Source organism: Pterocles gutturalis, unplaced genomic scaffold, assembly GCF_000699245.1.
Source record: "Pterocles gutturalis isolate BGI_N339 unplaced genomic scaffold, ASM69924v1 scaffold22527, whole genome shotgun sequence".
Classification (NCBI taxonomy): Eukaryota; Metazoa; Chordata; class Aves; order Pterocliformes; family Pteroclidae; genus Pterocles; species Pterocles gutturalis.
In genome coordinates, this window is record NW_010113377.1 from 349 (window position 1) to 16633 (window position 16285).

General features: G+C 42.7%; 1 protein-coding gene across 1 annotated transcript in view; it reads left to right on the forward strand.

Moving 5' to 3' along the window:
* The first annotated feature begins 7993 nt into the window (after positions 1–7993).
* NPEPPS (aminopeptidase puromycin sensitive) overlaps positions 7994–16285 on the forward strand; it is a 26857-nt gene continuing 18565 nt past the window's right edge. The window contains exon 1 of the mRNA XM_010074482.1: positions 7994–8102. Within this exon, the coding sequence (XP_010072784.1) occupies positions 7994–8102 (109 nt within the window). The remainder of the gene's footprint in view (positions 8103–16285) is intronic.

Genomic DNA, 16285 nt, shown 5'->3' on the forward strand with positions numbered 1-16285 from the left:
AAACTCAAAACATGGGGTCTTCTGCCTCTTCTGAAAGGTGAAAGCTTCCCCCTGCTTGTGCTTCAAAGGCAGAATGTTTGATGAAAGCCCTCAAGTCTCATAGCCGTTCTCAGGCTGCTGTGCCAAGATTTCATAGATTTGCTTTCATGTCTTTCCTTGTGCAATGATTTGAAAGAGATACAGCATTGAAAGGGCTTACCGGACTTATTCGTAAAATGGGATGGCTGTCTCAAGAGCTCAAAAGTATTTGAGGGACGTTTTAAACACTGAGATGTGTGCAGATTTACATCTTGGTCTAAAGAGGTGGTTAAAACCTTGTTTTAAAAGGACATAGCACCATAAAGCTGCAGAATCTGAAGCCCAGGTACAGAAGAGAGCAAGTGCCTCGCTGGGCGAGTGTCCGGCGTCTGTGGAAGCCAGGGAGGGCGAAAGGTTGTGGATGACAATGAATCTTGTGACTTTAGGGACCTGGAGGAAGATGACCAGAGATGAGTAAGTTTGTGTCACGTGGAAGAAATACTGAAAATGTAAATCGCCTTGGAGATTTTGTTCTAGCTCAGGTCCTCAGGCCGATGCTGTCTTTGGGGTCTCAGTCTGATGGTGCGCCAGCCTGGGAGAAAATACTGGCTTGAGAAATTCTCGATCTCTTCCGTCTTAATCTTAGCCACCTATTCCTGTCTTCACACCCAAGTTGCTGCTTCTCAGTCCTGTTACAGCTGTGGGGCTGTGCTGTAAATGGGATCACTGAAATCAGCCAGGTTAAAAATAACACTCAGGGGGAGGGGAGTAGTGGCTTTTCGAGCCAGCATTGCTGCTGAGGAGACAGTGTATTGAACAGCAGCCTTGGAAACTTCGTGTAAATCCAGGAGTAACGGGGACTTGGAGGCTTCTTGTGGAGACGGTAGTTGGTTTGCAGAGTTTAGTCCTGTTGAGATATTTTTAATGTTGTTTGTTGTTCAGGGGATTGCTCAATGAATTCCTAGAGCAATGGATACCACCTGACAATGCAAAATCCTGGACTTTCCTACCAGCTGAGGGCATGTGTTAAGGAAGAACTCTGATCTGGAGGGTTAAAGGTTGTAAAAAACTCTTGTTCACATCATGGTGAGCTGATCTGACGTTCCCGCTGTAGAGAGAATCAAAAAAATACAGGGTGAGGTTTTTAAAAGATATCTAAAGCATATATCTTTATTTTAAAATAACTTTTAACAGCTGTAGACTGAAGAATCATGTCCCAGCTGCATGCAAGCAAGTGCAGGAGAGGTGCAGGAAGGTCTATGGAGCGAGTGTTTGCATGGCTGTCTTGAGTTAGAAATCTGGAGAAGTTTCCTGTGGCTGCCAGTGTCCAAAGCATGGTAAAGCCATGTTCCAGAAAACAAGAGGGTAACGATTCTGCAGCTTAATGGAGAGAAGAACAAGCAGCTCACCTAGAGTACTGGGTGGGCAGGATACGGATACTTTTTGTGCAAGGGAACGGCTTACTTAGGAATATGCTGGTTTGTTCTTGAACTGGGATTGAATCTAGAAAGTAAAAAAAAAAGCATTTGTGTGCTTTTTGATGTAATTGGTTCAATTAAGGACCTGTTGGCTGTTTGTTTGGCACCTTGTAGTGAGGGGGGGAGCTCATCAGAAGCGTTCTGTTTTCAGCATGCTTGAGAGCTGCAGCACACATCGTGCAGATGTGGAGGTAAAAGTGGTTTTATGTTAAGACAGGAACTTTGAATTTTCCAGATTTTGGGTAGGGAAATACATATACTGCCTCCTCTTGAAGATCCAGGTATTGTTTTTTATAACTAATCAAGACTAATTATTAGTCCCTCCGCCCCATTCCAATATGCTAATGGCTGGACAAGCAATAATCCACATCAAGTACTTAAAGCAGTGATGCTTCCTGACCTGCGGGGTCAGTGCTGCAGCTTTGACACCAGATCAAGCACGATTCATCACAAAATTAGGAAAAGGTTTCATTACAACATCGAAAGTGTTTGTTTGCTTTGTTATTTTGCATCTTTAATAGCAAACCGAAATTAGTGAAGGCTGTGATAGTCAAGGTGTTACAAGTAAACACTTGACCGGTCAGTTTGTGTTTCTCACAGCCATTAAATAGGATTTGGCAGCCCTCTGTGGAGAATTTTGGCAAGTCTTTCGGGTTGAGCACCAAGCCCTAAAGAAATGTTAAATAACCTTCCAATCTTGGCTTTGGGGCAGCACTTGTGTTGGCTGTTGCACATAAATGTAACTTAAAGAAACATTTTGTCTTTATGCCACAATAATAAACGTTACACCTATGTGTCTCCTTCAAATAAGCTTCAGTGAATAAAGCCTTTTATGATTCAAAAGATAAAGCTGTTGCTTCAGTGTCAACAGTGACCAGGTTGATTTCAAAGCCTTGAAAAGAAATGATCAGTGTTTGTAGTTGATTGTGGCACTTCTAGTTTTCAGGTTAGGGAATTTGCCTTCTGTCTGGTATTTGGTGTTTCTTGATAAAGGAACGATACTGAAATCAGTCTCTTGATAGTTTGATTTTGTAGCCTTTTGAAGCCAAGCTTTTAAAGTATCTGGTAACCTGTATATTAAGTTTTCTCTGGTTACTGGAGATTTTTAAATAATGAAATTTGTGGTCATACGAATATTGTTGAAGTCTGTAGAATTATGTAACTTATATAAACTGACACTACATAATTGCCATTTATCACGGTTAAAACCCCCCAAATCCTTAAAGGTTCCTTGTGAAATAGTTCATTTATCACAGCTAGGACAGAACGTGGTTGTGGGAGGACCGGACAGTGCATGTCGGTAGCGGATCTGGAGGTGAAATAGAGTCGCCTGCTCATAATCCTGCGATTGCTCTGTCCGTTGTGTCGTCTTTTAGCATTTTAAACTGTTGATCTGTTGGGTGTGGGGATGTTTCTGAATGAGCACAATTAAGATTTTTTCTTTTTTTTTGGTGGAAATAGTTCATCTACTTTATTCATCTGTTAGCTTGAGATTTAATTATTATAACCCTGATTCTCAGGGTCTGGTTATCAGTGCAGCGCACTCCTATTACTCAGTGTCTGGGTCAACTTTTTTTCCATTCTGCTTTTGACTCCTGGGAGGCTTAACCGAGGGCTGGAACAAAGAGGGGATGTGCTGTTGGTCTGTTCTTCAGCATCCCGCCGAAAAGCCAAACATGAGTAACTAGCAACAGAAACAAACATCTGGCTCCCAAAGTTCAACGCTTGTTTCAAGCTTCTAAATGGAAATTCTGATGCTCTCAGGGCTCCAGACGATCACCTGTCCGGCGTGGTGGTGCAGAGCTTCAGGAAGGTGCGTGGTTGTCTCCAGTTTCCTGGTATTTGCCTCTGGATAAACTGCCTTTGGAGAGCGTTGGGTGTTGATTCATTTCTTTCCTTGCAAACTACACTGAGGTGTTTCTTGGTTGCAAAGCAACCTATCTTTAAATAACCTACAACCTGTCGTAGACGGCTCTTTGAAATCTCTTTCGCAGTCCCCTTAATATCTGAAGGATACTCCGTTATATTTAGCAATGTTTAACCTGTATCTTCTGCTTTTTGTAGGTTAATTATGCAGCATCTGCCAGAGTAAAGAATGTGTAGTCTTCTGATCCTGCTGCATGCCAGTTAAAAATTAATTGTGGCACTCTTGTATGTAAACCTTGAAAAATTAAGCTTAACGGGTGTAGTATTTGTGGTCAGGATCATGGGGTGGGCGGGAAGTTGTCTAGTCTAAATAGATGGTCATGCTATCCCGCATTGTAATTTCCATTTCCAGACATAAAACTAGATCTGAATTGGAGGGTTAAGGGTCCCACGCTGAGTGTTCGAGTCTGGTGCTTCAAAGTCAGGACCTCAGGGCTCTGTGGACCCTTATGCCACCGGCTTCAAAAATAGGAATGCCTTTGCTCTTCTCCCTCGCTGAAAGGCCTCTTTCAGTTCTGAAATTCGTGAGGCTGAGATGATGGCATTGATCGTGGTCACAAAGGGGTTTACTTGTCTGTGTGAGTTTGACACTTGTGAAGTGTGTGTGGCTGCTGCAGTCCAAGGCGGTTGGGTGCTCTTTGGAATGAAGGGAATTTTTCCTGTGGGTCAATTAGTTGTGGCACTGGTAATTTTACTACTTGGCTACTGTAATTAGCTTGAGATGCAGATGAATTAAAACTTTTTATCCCTTTTTGTATTGAAGTTCTTAAAAAGATACATCCTAGAGCAAAACCGAAGTGGTTTTGTTTGTCTGTTTTTAGAGTAAAATGCTAAAAATATACATGTTTGTTATAACATTAGATTGAGAAAAGGACTCTGAAGTCAAGTGACAAGATTTTAATTATCCAGTCTTATGAACAGCTGTGGAGAATTAGCTTTGACTATAGAAGATGTCTTTTGGTGCACCTCATCCTGTATTTGGGGTAGGCTGGCATTCTGCTGAAGCCATTGAAATTCTTGTTCCTAGTATCCTAAAAAGCTTTTTTCCATCAAGTCCTGTCCTGCTCTGATAACAGCTGAAAATGAAAAGCTTTACAGCATCTTTGAGTCCTATTTGTCAGAGTTTTGCAAATTTCTTCATTTTCAAAATGAAATAATTAGCCTTTTTAGCTCCTCTTCCATCAAGTGATGTTACCTTGGAAAACTTTTGAGGGGAACTTAAGCTGTTAGCTCCTATCGGGTGAGATTTTCCCTTCCCAGAAACAAGTGCTGAGCGTGATCGTGGATGTGTAGCGGGTTGGGAAGTGTGTGTCATCTTGGTCTCAATGGCAGGTTACCGGCACAGTTAAAACATCCTCAAGTTCTGCAGTTTTATCGCAGGGCAGACCTGCTCTGTGGTATCTGCGTCTGGCTCATCTCACAGGTATTTGAATGGTGATTTATATCACTTGAGTTTCATCAAAAGCAACAGGTTTAAAGTTTTGAAACATCCCTTCATTCCAGATAGTGGTCGCAGTTCTGCTGCTGCTTTTAGGCGTGTCAGCCTTGTGGCAAAAGCAGAGCCCTCGCTGTGGGCGTGCGGAGCTTGCTCTTGCCTTCATCAGCCTCTTCTCGTTGAAGAGTAGATGTGTTGAGTTGTAGAGGAGGGTGAAGCAGGGTGACAGTTCGCAGATGTGCAGCTTTGTAATTGGTTATACCTGATGCAGCAAGGTGCTTTTTTGCTTTTTGATACGATTGCATGTGTAAAAAGCGCCGCATGAGCAGAATATCTGTCTTCCAGCACATAGTGTTAGCAGAAATGTAAAAGCAGTTTCGACATATCATTTCCAGTAAAACACATTCACTGATTTTCATGATACAGGTGTGTCTGTAAGCGTTAGGCTATAGGTTCATGTGAGATAAAATGGTCATTAGTTAAGTATGCTGGGTGGTTAATAGTTTTGTTTTCGGTTTGTTCCTACAGGTGTGTCTGTACTTCATTATTTTCAGTGGATCAGAGGGAGGAGGCTCTCATGCTAGAGCCTGTGTGCCAACGGGAAAACTTTTTTTTTTTTTCCCCACTGCAATAAACTATGAGAGCCTCGGAAGTGTGCTGCACAGTAACTGTCAATATTCATATCTGCACGCTGACTTTTGCCCTTTGTTTTTTGGGAGTTGGAGGGTGAATGATTTTTTTTTTTTAGGCTACGGGTTCACTCAGTGCCTTTAAATGTTTTCCAGTATGTTGCACTCTCTTGGAAAACTGGCTTGATATTTGTAGGGGTAAGAAAAAAGTGTAAAAGTAGGTACTTGCCTGTCTAAAGAGCCTCTGAAGTTGTCTCTGCTTAAACCTAAGCTTTCTTATTTTGCAGGCACAGTGCTACACTGAAAATTCTTCTGTCCTCAGAAGAGGTTGTTTTTTAAAGAGCAAGCCTATTGTTAAACCCAGTATTGTCTACAATTTGGACAGCTCTTTATGCGTCTTGAATTGTTAATCCAGAGAGATTTGGCTTTGGAGATTGAATGAAGGTTTCTACTAGACATTTATAAAAAGCTTTTCTCATTCTGATTTTTCTGTGTTTCAGAAGACCTTGAAAAACCCCAGTGCTTAATACAGTGATGAAAATTCTTGGGCACTGATCTTGGTTTTTGGGAGGTCTTGTAATCCTTTAGTTTCATGCACACCAAAATGGAAAAAAAATAGAAAGATTTCAGATTGTAAATCTTTACTGGAAGCATGGAGTCTAACCTGTGTCCCTTCATCTGTTATGCTTGCTGGTTTTATGCTTTGCAAGCATGTTGTTTTTCGGATCAGGTTAAGTTTATCAGGGAACATTGTTTTGATTTTATTACCATAAAGAGGCACCATGGTGAAGAGAGCCCAGCTCTTCTGCACCGGTCTGTAGGGGACACCGCTGCAGGGTGACTGACAAGCAGGATTTAGAAACATTCACCAATGGTTGATCTTGTCAAAAAGTATAAGCCTTTGTGTAATATTACACGAAGAATTCTGTTCATAGGAATAAGCCATAGGTACTTGCTTGAGAAGCAGAGTTCGTGACTGAGGTTAGAAAGTTCTGAGTTGGGTTTGTCTTGTGTTGACCATCCGCTGTGGAGGCTGGCTTCCTTGGAGTGTCTGGCATTAGCCCCTTGGCTCACAGATTATTAGACTCGATGGAACGTTCCTGTGATGTGGGTACGCCTATCAGGTTATGCATTGAAATTTCTTAAGCCTCTCTTATCGCAGACTAGACTTGAATTGGGTTTTTATGTACACAATGACTAAAGGAGCCATTTCTGCAGTGAGCCCAGGTGGAACAGCTTAAGAGTGAATGTCTGCCTCCGTTTACTCATCTCGCGGAGATACCAGCTCCTTTGTGGCGGAGTGATAAGTGTCTGCTTGAACTGTGACACTTCACAGCTTGTTATTTTGACTTTACTTGTAATAAATGCGTTTGCGTTCAGCTGGTGGCACGGCGAGCTGGCGTGCGTGAGCAGAGCACTTTGCTGGTTTTGCTGCAGGGGCGAAGGAGCTCTTGATTCCCGGGAACCAGTTCCCGTTGCAAATGGGTCCGGTTGGCTTCTGTTGTGTGTTCAAACATGGACAGCTTGAGCAATGGGTGCAGGTGTTAATAGGACATTTTAAGGTTATAATAGTGGCAAACCAAGAAAGGGACATAAGTCTGTATGCTTTCAGGAGCTTTCTGTCTGGGGTAGGAAGCAGTTCCTTTGCGCACATGTTGAACTCTAGTTGGCTCTTACGGGAATTCTTGCTCCTTTATGTAAAGAACTGGCATTGTCTGCTGCTAGACGTTGTATCCTGGACTAGCAGAGTTACCAGCTCGATGCGGTGTGATGATTCGAGTGGTTTCAGCCATAAGTTTCTAAATAATTCCTAGTTTAATTCCCAAATATTTTACTCCTTTGTAATTAATTGATATTTAATTTGAATTCCTCTGTATTCAAGCTCTTGCATCCAAATAGAAAGCTGGCACAGCGAGACAGTTTATTACTATGCTGGGCGCTGGCCACTTGTTAAATAAAGCAAAGTGTGTGTAGCCAAGAGCTGGCAGAAGGAAAGCTTTCAGGAAAATGTAAAGGCGAATTTCTTGGCAGATGTTTTTAACCTAAGAAGTTCTTACGGTGTTGACCATTCAGAACACAGTCCGTAGGTTGTATTTCTGCTCATCTCTGGAAGATGTAAGTCTGTGTTCAAAGGCTTTTACTACACTCTCCTGTAGGTCGTCTCTAAAAGGAAGCGTACCGGCTCCCTATCTATTTTTATTGGTCTTGGATTCCCAGGAATGTACAAGGGCCCTATTGTCAAGCTTACATACCAGTTTTTAACAGGCAGTTTGTTCCCTTAAATAATTTAGCGTTGATAAGTAGGTCTAGATGGCCTGAACACGATTCAAGTACGCGTGTTCCGGAACAAATGAGAGCAGGCACTGGAATATCTTTTTCTTTTTTACCACTCTTAAGCACTAAATTTTATTTCCAACACTTGATGATGGAGGGGTTTTTAGATTAAAGGGAGGTGGGAACGCCTACCGAAGGGAGCTCAGGGGAGTAGGGAACACCATTTCTTCCTGATGCTCAAAAAATTTCTCTTCCAGGTGAAACAGGCAACCAACCAAATTGTGATGAACTGTGCTGACATCGACATCATTACAGCTTCCTATGCACCAGAAGGAGACGAAGGTAGGATTGCTTTTTTGCTGGAGTTTTTACATGTTAATCCATTTCATTTCTGATGTGAAGTGCTGCCAACAGTTAACAACTCTGATTGCAAAATTATGTAATAGTTTGATAAGCTAACCTGCCCCTAGAAGCACAAAGTTTATTACCTAACCTTCTTTATCTTCTCATCACTGCCATTTGCATTATGTTTAAAAAAAAGTTACCTGAAGCTTCCATGAAATCTGCGTTCTGCTCCATCAGGCCTAAGGGATGCCTGACTGTTTTGACGTGATTATTTGTCTTTATACCGGATATCTGTGTAAGAACATGATCTGTACTTATGGACTTTGCAGTATTGACAAAATCTGTGACAAGGGCTTAGATAAGGAATGCATCAGTAATGGCCTGCAGTAGGAAATACTCATTGGGAAGGATTTGGAAAAGTACAGAAAACACTTAACTGGTGTTGAGCAGGATGTTGCAAATGTAGAGCAATGTGGAAAAAGGTGATTATGTGGAGGAGGCAACGGTTGGGGTCTGGTTCAGAGAAAGGCTGGAAGTTAGTGGAGAAATCGAAGCAGCAGTACCTGTTGGTAACACACAGAGTAGTTAACATCTTCCCCAATTATATTTCGAGGAGATTTAGCAGACACAAAAAAAATGTTAGCAGCTGAAGGTGTGGAAAATAAACTCCTTCTAACAGCATGATGGTCTGACAGAGTGCAAAGCCCTTCTGATTCTCTGGGGAGAGAATCACTGCTAGTTCAGACACAGAAGCTGTTTGGACTGCTGTGTGCAACTGTTTCTTAAGTCCTTCAGAAGAGAAAAAGCCCGGCGGAGCTTCTGTTTCAGGGAGGAAAATACCACAATGATGTCATGAAGCACTTTGTTGAAACCGTGACTGAATTAGAGGAATGATCTTGATGATGGATAGGAGAAAGGTGTTCCTTTGGTTAGGTTTAGACTTCTCTAGTGTGCTTCTGCAACAGCTGAAGGAAGTTGGAGAGAAGGTCTGTGTTTCAACACCTAAGGAAGAAAAGAAAGCTTAATCTTCTGGACTGGATTTGGCAGGGATGATGTTACTCTAGAGCTAACACATTTGTATGTGACAAGGGGAGTGTCTGCAATGACTCTTTGCATTTAAATTGGTTTTACTTTTTTTAATCTAGTATTGCAGAAACCAGAGGGCTGCTTAAGTGCAGCTGAGAGCAGCCAAGTGGTGCTTAGGTAGATGGGGAGCCCGGTCCTGAGGAAGCAGCGTTGGGTGGGTGTGTTGTGGAAAAGTCAAGCTCACTGCAGGAAGTGCAGTCGCAGCGAGAGAGGGCGGCAGAAGAGTGTTACCAAAGAGCTTGGAGCCTGGCCACCCAGTTTTGATAGTGAGAGAATGGAGCGCTCTTTCCTACGTGCTCCGGGCTCCCGGGTTGTACCCTGGCACTCCACTCCTGCGTGCCTTTCACACGCAGCCGTTAGCGATCTTTAGTTGATTGGATGCACTGTGTTGCTAAGTGCTCCTGGAGCTATTTCTTGTACTGAGTAATGAGGCGATAACAAGAGTGGTAGTAATATCAGAGTGTGTATGGAGCTGTTCCACCTACCACCATGCCATCAGCCCAAACCACCTATTAATTTTTTATTTTGTCATTGAGAAAATGAAAATAAACAGAAAAGGTACCTAGGAATAAAGTCTCCAGTCAAATCAGGAAAAATATATAAACCAGAGAGGATCTCTGTTTTCATGTGTTACCTTTGTAGTTTTCAGAGCTGATTTCCCTCTCATAGGGGCTCTTTTTCTGTTCAACACTCATACACTCTCCTTGTCACTCCAAAGTGTTAATAATAGAGCTTAGCAGAGTCTTAAACCCAAGTACACTGGAAGTGAGTTTCTGTGGCTTAAATTCCTTCATTCTCATTTTTCAGATGGCCGTGAATGCGGTGCTCGTGGCACGCAGGAACACGAGTACGGCACGCTGGCTCTGGTGTAGGCACTCGCCTCTCACGCTTGTATCATAAATACTTGAGGTGCAGTTCTGTGGCGTGTTTACTGTAATTATACTCAGGCTTCATGGGGTTAAAACATATCTTTGAGTTTGGTAAACTGCCAACTATTATAATGGCTTTGGAAGTAAAATTGCATGAAATTGGCAGAGTGTTTGCTGGCACCTGTTGATAGAGATCAAGTCAGTCTTGCTAATGCTTCCATTGTGCACAGCTTTGGATGATAATTGTATAATTGGTCTCAAAAGCAGAGTACAAAATATAGTCCAATGAACCAACAGAAATATCAGCCCGATCATTTGGATTTAGTTACCTAGGTGAGCCAATCGCATACATAGTATGTTTGGAAATGAGGGAGAAGGTGATGTTTTTCCCTTTAAAGGCTCTTGTTACCTCTTTTAGTTCTGTACCTCAGTGGGGAAGAATTTGTCTCACACTTGTCTGTAAATGTGAGACAAAAGATAATCCGTCACTTATCTTCTTTCAAGTGTGGTTCTGTTCTGAGAAGTGGCTGTGTGAAAGAGAGACCTCCTTGTTCAGCAGATCCCTTTCCCTTGTTTATGGAGGTGATCTGTTGACTTTTGTGCAGAATAGTTTATTTTTTCCTCATAATTCTTGTTGGTCTTGAGTGCCTACTGCACTGTGGCTTGTACAACAATAGCTGGAACTGTGGGCTGTGTTTTCTCTCCCTCCCTTTCACTTTTCTAGAGATGGATACAGCAGAGGGTAGAACTTGGTCTTTGGAATTTTAATGCAGATTTGCAGGGAAATCAGATTATTGCCTGATATTTGACAGGAGGCTCAGGGAGGATCTCTGAAGCTTTAAAGTCAATTAAAATTTTTGCTGTATGATCCACAACTGAGTGATAGCGAACAGTAAACCAGAAGAGGTTGATTGCTCAGTACTTTGGAGTAGAAAAATTATCTGTTTCATCATAAAACCGGTGTAGTAACTGGAACTGAAGGTTGTGGATTTGCTGTTTGTGCCAGGCTCGCTGTAATGGAACAAAGCTACCCAAAGACCAAGTTTTCCGTTGCTGAACTTACGACTGGCTCCTCCCACTAATCATAACGAACAATTGTTTTTGGTTTTTCCAGAAGCTAGTTTTTATCATTTGCAGTCAGATGTTTCTAGTGCAGCCTCAGTGTTTTGTGGTACCTTTCTCCGAATGGTTGACTTGGCTCAGCTGAATGAAGAACTGGGAAGCCATTCCTAAGCAAGTTGGTTCTTAAGTTAAATTTTAGGGGATTGAGTTTCATACTTAGTGAATGCTGAGTAGGTTGAGCTTCCTGTTAATCTCTCTTTTAAGGAGCTGTGAAATGGTGCTGAACTCCATCAGTGAATCACATTGTCTTTGTTTAGCCTGGAAAGGTGCTCAGATACAGCTTCTGAAATGTGGAGATGCTTGGAGAGTAGTTGCTGGCCATGTCGTGTAGAAAATGACCAGCAACTATAGTGATGTTTGGTTTTGGTTTGTACTTCAGCCTTCAAAAGTTCTAAGGCCAGAAGTCATTATTTTAGTCTTTTCCTTCCTAGTATGGTAGGGGCATGCTTGGATGCTCCTGCTGGATGCCAGTGAGGCCAGAGCCTCAGCTCGTGTTTAAAAGCAATCTGTAGTGCTTATGGAAAGCTGAGCAGTGTGACCCAAGCGTGTCTAAGCAGCGCTTCCATTTCACAGTCAACGTAAGGCTGAAATCGCGCTGCTGGGGAAAGGGGCAGTGGCACTTGTCCTCGCTCCCGTCCTTCTGTCGGCATTCGTGTTTGCACAGTTGAGCAGCTGTGTGGATCAGGAAACTGCACTGGCTGCAAACGGCCTCTACACGGAGGAAAAAAAGGGGGAGCTTGGAGACAGATCATCTTCCTGGTCCTGATGATGGTATGTGAATGCCAGTGGAAGGAAGGGAATGGGAACATGCAGCTGGGGCCAGATGGGAAAAATGAGACTACTGTCTCTGCCCGTAGTGGACTAGATGTGTTTGAGCCAGTTGTGAAACCTGTCTTTGCTGTAGAAAAGCTCATCTTCAGCCTTTCTTCTGGAGAGGGCTTGATGAGACAGAATCTTTAATGGTGGGTTTTTAAGGAGGCCTGGGCTGCGTTGGAACGGACAGTTTGTGAACATCTGATATGCGAGAATACTTTTAACTGCTTTTAAGGATTTTACAACCACTGGTTTAAAACGTGAAAAAATGTGAAAGGGCTTGAAAGCATTAACGTTCTGGGGAATTGCATCGATGTAGTTCCGTGGCTAATGCTGAAGGACAGTGTCTGCTGTGTCAACGCGTAGATGTTCTAAGCTAACGTGTTTAATTTGCAGCTGGAGTGGGCAGAGTGCACGCAGGCGCTGCAGCTCAGTTGGTGAATGTGAGTTCATTAAGCCACCATACCTTAATTGCTTGTGACTTCTCTCATGCCGGTCCTCCATGGAATGAGGGCTACTTGAAAAATTCCATCCCTTGCACTTGGTTTGTCTTCTCTTTGAAATACGTGCGCATTTGACACTGCTTAAAACCTTTGGCTAGGATCCACGTTTATAAGCATGTAACACAGAAATTGGGATCGTTAATTGATGTATCCATCTGATTACTGTGCAGTTTCAGGAAGTACTCTGTAGAAGGCCTGCGATTTATTTAAAATGCTGTTGTAAAATTTGATATGTAGTGCTCTGAGTTTGGGAGGGTGGCTAGATCTGATTTTTGTGCGTGGTTTTTTTTTTTTTTTTTTTCCAGAGACATGGAGCACTAGCAGCTTTTTATTTTCTCATGCAGCTTGGTCCAGACTGTGTACTAATGTGCTAGTGATTAACTTGCAACCTTGCAGTGCCAAACTCTCCAAAGTTAGTAGACTGCCAAAATTGTGTTCTCTTCAGGAGCTTTTGTATTCAACACTGAGGAATTCAGACGGCCTTTTACTGCAATTACATATTTGTTATAAGCAGTTCTCTTAAATTCTAACAAAAAGTATTGTTGATGGTTTTCCATGGTTCTTTTGCTCTAGATTAAATTATTAGCACTGAATAGTTAGTTTAAAAAAATGAACTTTGTATCTTTCACTTACATTCTGCTCTTTTGGAAATTGATGTATAAGCGGCTGCTTTGAGTGACAAAAATCACGGGAGTTGAGAATGGAAAGACACTCTTGTGGACACCAGCTTCCCTCAGTGAGCACGTCTTGTGAAATTGTAAATGAGCATTACCTTTTGTTCCAGCTGTACTCTTGCTGTTGCTTTTAAGTGTTCATTGGAGGCCAGTTGCCATGGCAGGTGGGGCAGTCCTGGGCTGTCACAGGACTCTCGTCCTCCTCTGCTGGAGACTGTGATCAGGATGTGCTGGGAGCACACTGCATCGCTCCTGCCATGGCTGCTGCCAGCCTAGTTAGACTAGAGCTAGTTTAAACCTTGTTTATCACCTTAGGGTAATTGGGATCTAGTACTGTAAGATTAAGGTTGAGAAGCAATTTGAGACAAGGTTGCTCTCTGCACTGTTAATATGCTTTCCCAGGCTGCTGCAGGGGGGAAAACCACTGGAGGACTTCACCTTCCTCCAGCCCCGGTTATGTGTACCTGTGTCTTGGTATGGCTTTCCTGGTACAGGTTACAAAGGTTATAAAGTAGCAGAGCTACAAATTCAAATACACTTCAGAGGAGTTCACATTTGGGAGAGGAGGAGGGAGAAACTTCATTGTCAGCTTTTGGCAGAAGATCTGCATAGCGCACATTCTTCTGTATTTCTCCGTTTCATAAAGTAGCGGAGCTACAAATACACTTCAGAGGGAGTTCACATTTGGGAGAGGAGGAGGGGGAAACTTCATTGTCAGCTTTTGGCAGAAGATCTGCATAGCGCACATTCTTCTGTATTTCTCCGTTTCACTAGGTTAGAACTCTGATCCTGAAGTCACGGTATTGTTTGTCTTCACTATCAGATTGTTTCCATTAGAAGTTGTAAAAAGATACAAATGTTTTTGGTTTGCTGTGGTCATTTTAAAGTGCAGGAGGGGGAGTGTTTCTGCATTCTTGTACTGATCTTTATCAGAGTTTCTCAGGTTTTCATGTAGCCTCTGACCAGGGGCTGACAGCTCAGCATCTGCAGGTTGTCCAGCAGCGAGATTCCTCCCAGGCAGGCTAACATAAATTTCCGACAGGTATTCAATCCGTCCTTCCCCTGACCATGCAATCACAGAACAACAGGTTTGTTGTTTGGTGAACTCTGAGGATAGCCAGCGTCAAAATTAGTTGGATCTCAACGATGTAGTCAGCAGTCAGCTCCGCTCTCTGATGCTTGGAAGCCCACGTTCGGACTAGTGTGTTGTGCATTAGCATTGTTCCCCTGAATGTCTGCTCTCCAACTCTCTTATAATGTCTCCTTTCCTGCCTCAGTAATACAAGGATGTTTGAAGAGAAGCTAAACCTTTACATTTCTTCCTGGATGGACTTTGAAAGCAGCTACGAGGCATTTCCCAATTGCCCAGCGCTTGCTGGTGTTGTGATGTCCTTGGCGTGTGTTCTGTTTAAATGGTCTAGCTCATCCCTCTTAGAGTTGATTTAAAAAATCTTGGAACTCCTTAGTTAGTACAGACTAGTAGTCTAAAGTTCTTCTACCTGATCCTGTAAAGAATTCCTTTGTTGAATTTGTTTCTGTACTGTATTGTTTTTTACAGCTAGAATTGTTTTATTGAAAGCATTTATGTGTTCTGTACCCCAGCGTGGTGGTTAACTCTGATTAAGCGCTGAGCAGAGCACTGTGAAACCAGCAGTTAAGACTGGTGCATTCATGGAGTTTCTACGTTTGTTGTCTGTGAGCAGAGGTTGGTATTAACTCCGACTTAAAGCTGAGACCATACTATTCCAGAATAAACAGCACTTTAGATTTTATAAAAACAAAAACATGTTTCCAGTTAGTTTTGTCACATATGGAGCAACTTAGCTGAACATATTGCGAGTGTGCTACGCTGCCTCTGAAACCAAATACCTGGATTCTTGTGGTGATACTTGAGCCGGGAAGACAGGTCGTTCTGTAAATTAAGTTGTTTCAAACAAGCGTCGTCACTCAGAATTCCATGTAATGAAGAAGCTGACACAGCGGTACATTTTTCTTCCAGGGTGTTCACCTCTCTGTATGCAGCACTCTCCAGTATTCTTTTTGCCCTTTTTTCTGTGGCCATTCAAAGCTAGTATCCATTTCGGCAGATAGTGGAAGCTATTTACTGCATCTTTCTTCCTAGGTCAGTTTTGAAAGTACCTGGAAAGATTGCTAGATCCTTGCTGGTGTTGCCGTATCCTTGTGTGTTCTCACTAGTAGGATGGGACAGGCGGCTTGTACTGGGAATGCTGTTACTTTAAACTGGTCTGTGCACTTCCCGAGCCTTTCAAAACTCTACCGAACTGCCAAATGTTTACTGTATTTTAAAATCTACATGTATACATCAGTATGTTTGCATAGAAGGATGTGGTGTTGTGTCTGGGCGTACCAGGGCTGGTGGTTCGAGATGCTGATGGGTGGTAGAAAGCACTGCTCGTTTGTTTTGGTGCAGGTTGCCTTCCTTAAAGAGAGCTGGTTCTTGTGGAGATTGGGCGTGGAGTGACATGGGTAGCAGAACTTGCAAAGTGAGGTCCTACATAGTTATTTTAGATTTTTTTACTTGAGGGAGCATAGATGTACATCACCTTGGATGCAGCGAGTGGGACTTGATGAATTAGGAAGGAAGAAGCCCCACCAGGTGTTCTCTCTGGGCTCTGCTAACTCCAAGCTGCAGGACAGTTTAATTCCCATGTCCTGATTCCCTCCCCCATCTGTCCAGCTTGGCCTCATAGTTGGGATGTTTGCATCTACAAATAGATCCAATGCTGTGTAAATACCATACTGCTTAGTATTCCGGTTGGGTTTGGATGCCCTTGCTGAATGGTATATAAACTCCAAGGCAGGTCCCTGGTTCTAAAGTCAATTTTTAAATAAAATCAACATTGCGTTTTCTTTTGTGGCTGAAGGCAAATACAAACACCTTGCCTGGATATCAGTGTGCTTTTCAAAGTGAAATCCACAAATTGGTTAAATAAATCGCAAGCATCCTGTTTGGAATAATGAACACGAAACTTGCTGCACTGATGTGAGCATTTAATATTGAGAGGAAGTTTTGTGGAATATTTTACCATTTGTCAGGATTGTCGTAGCTGTTACCAGCATTTCTGCTGGTGTACAGGATACTGGTTTTACCG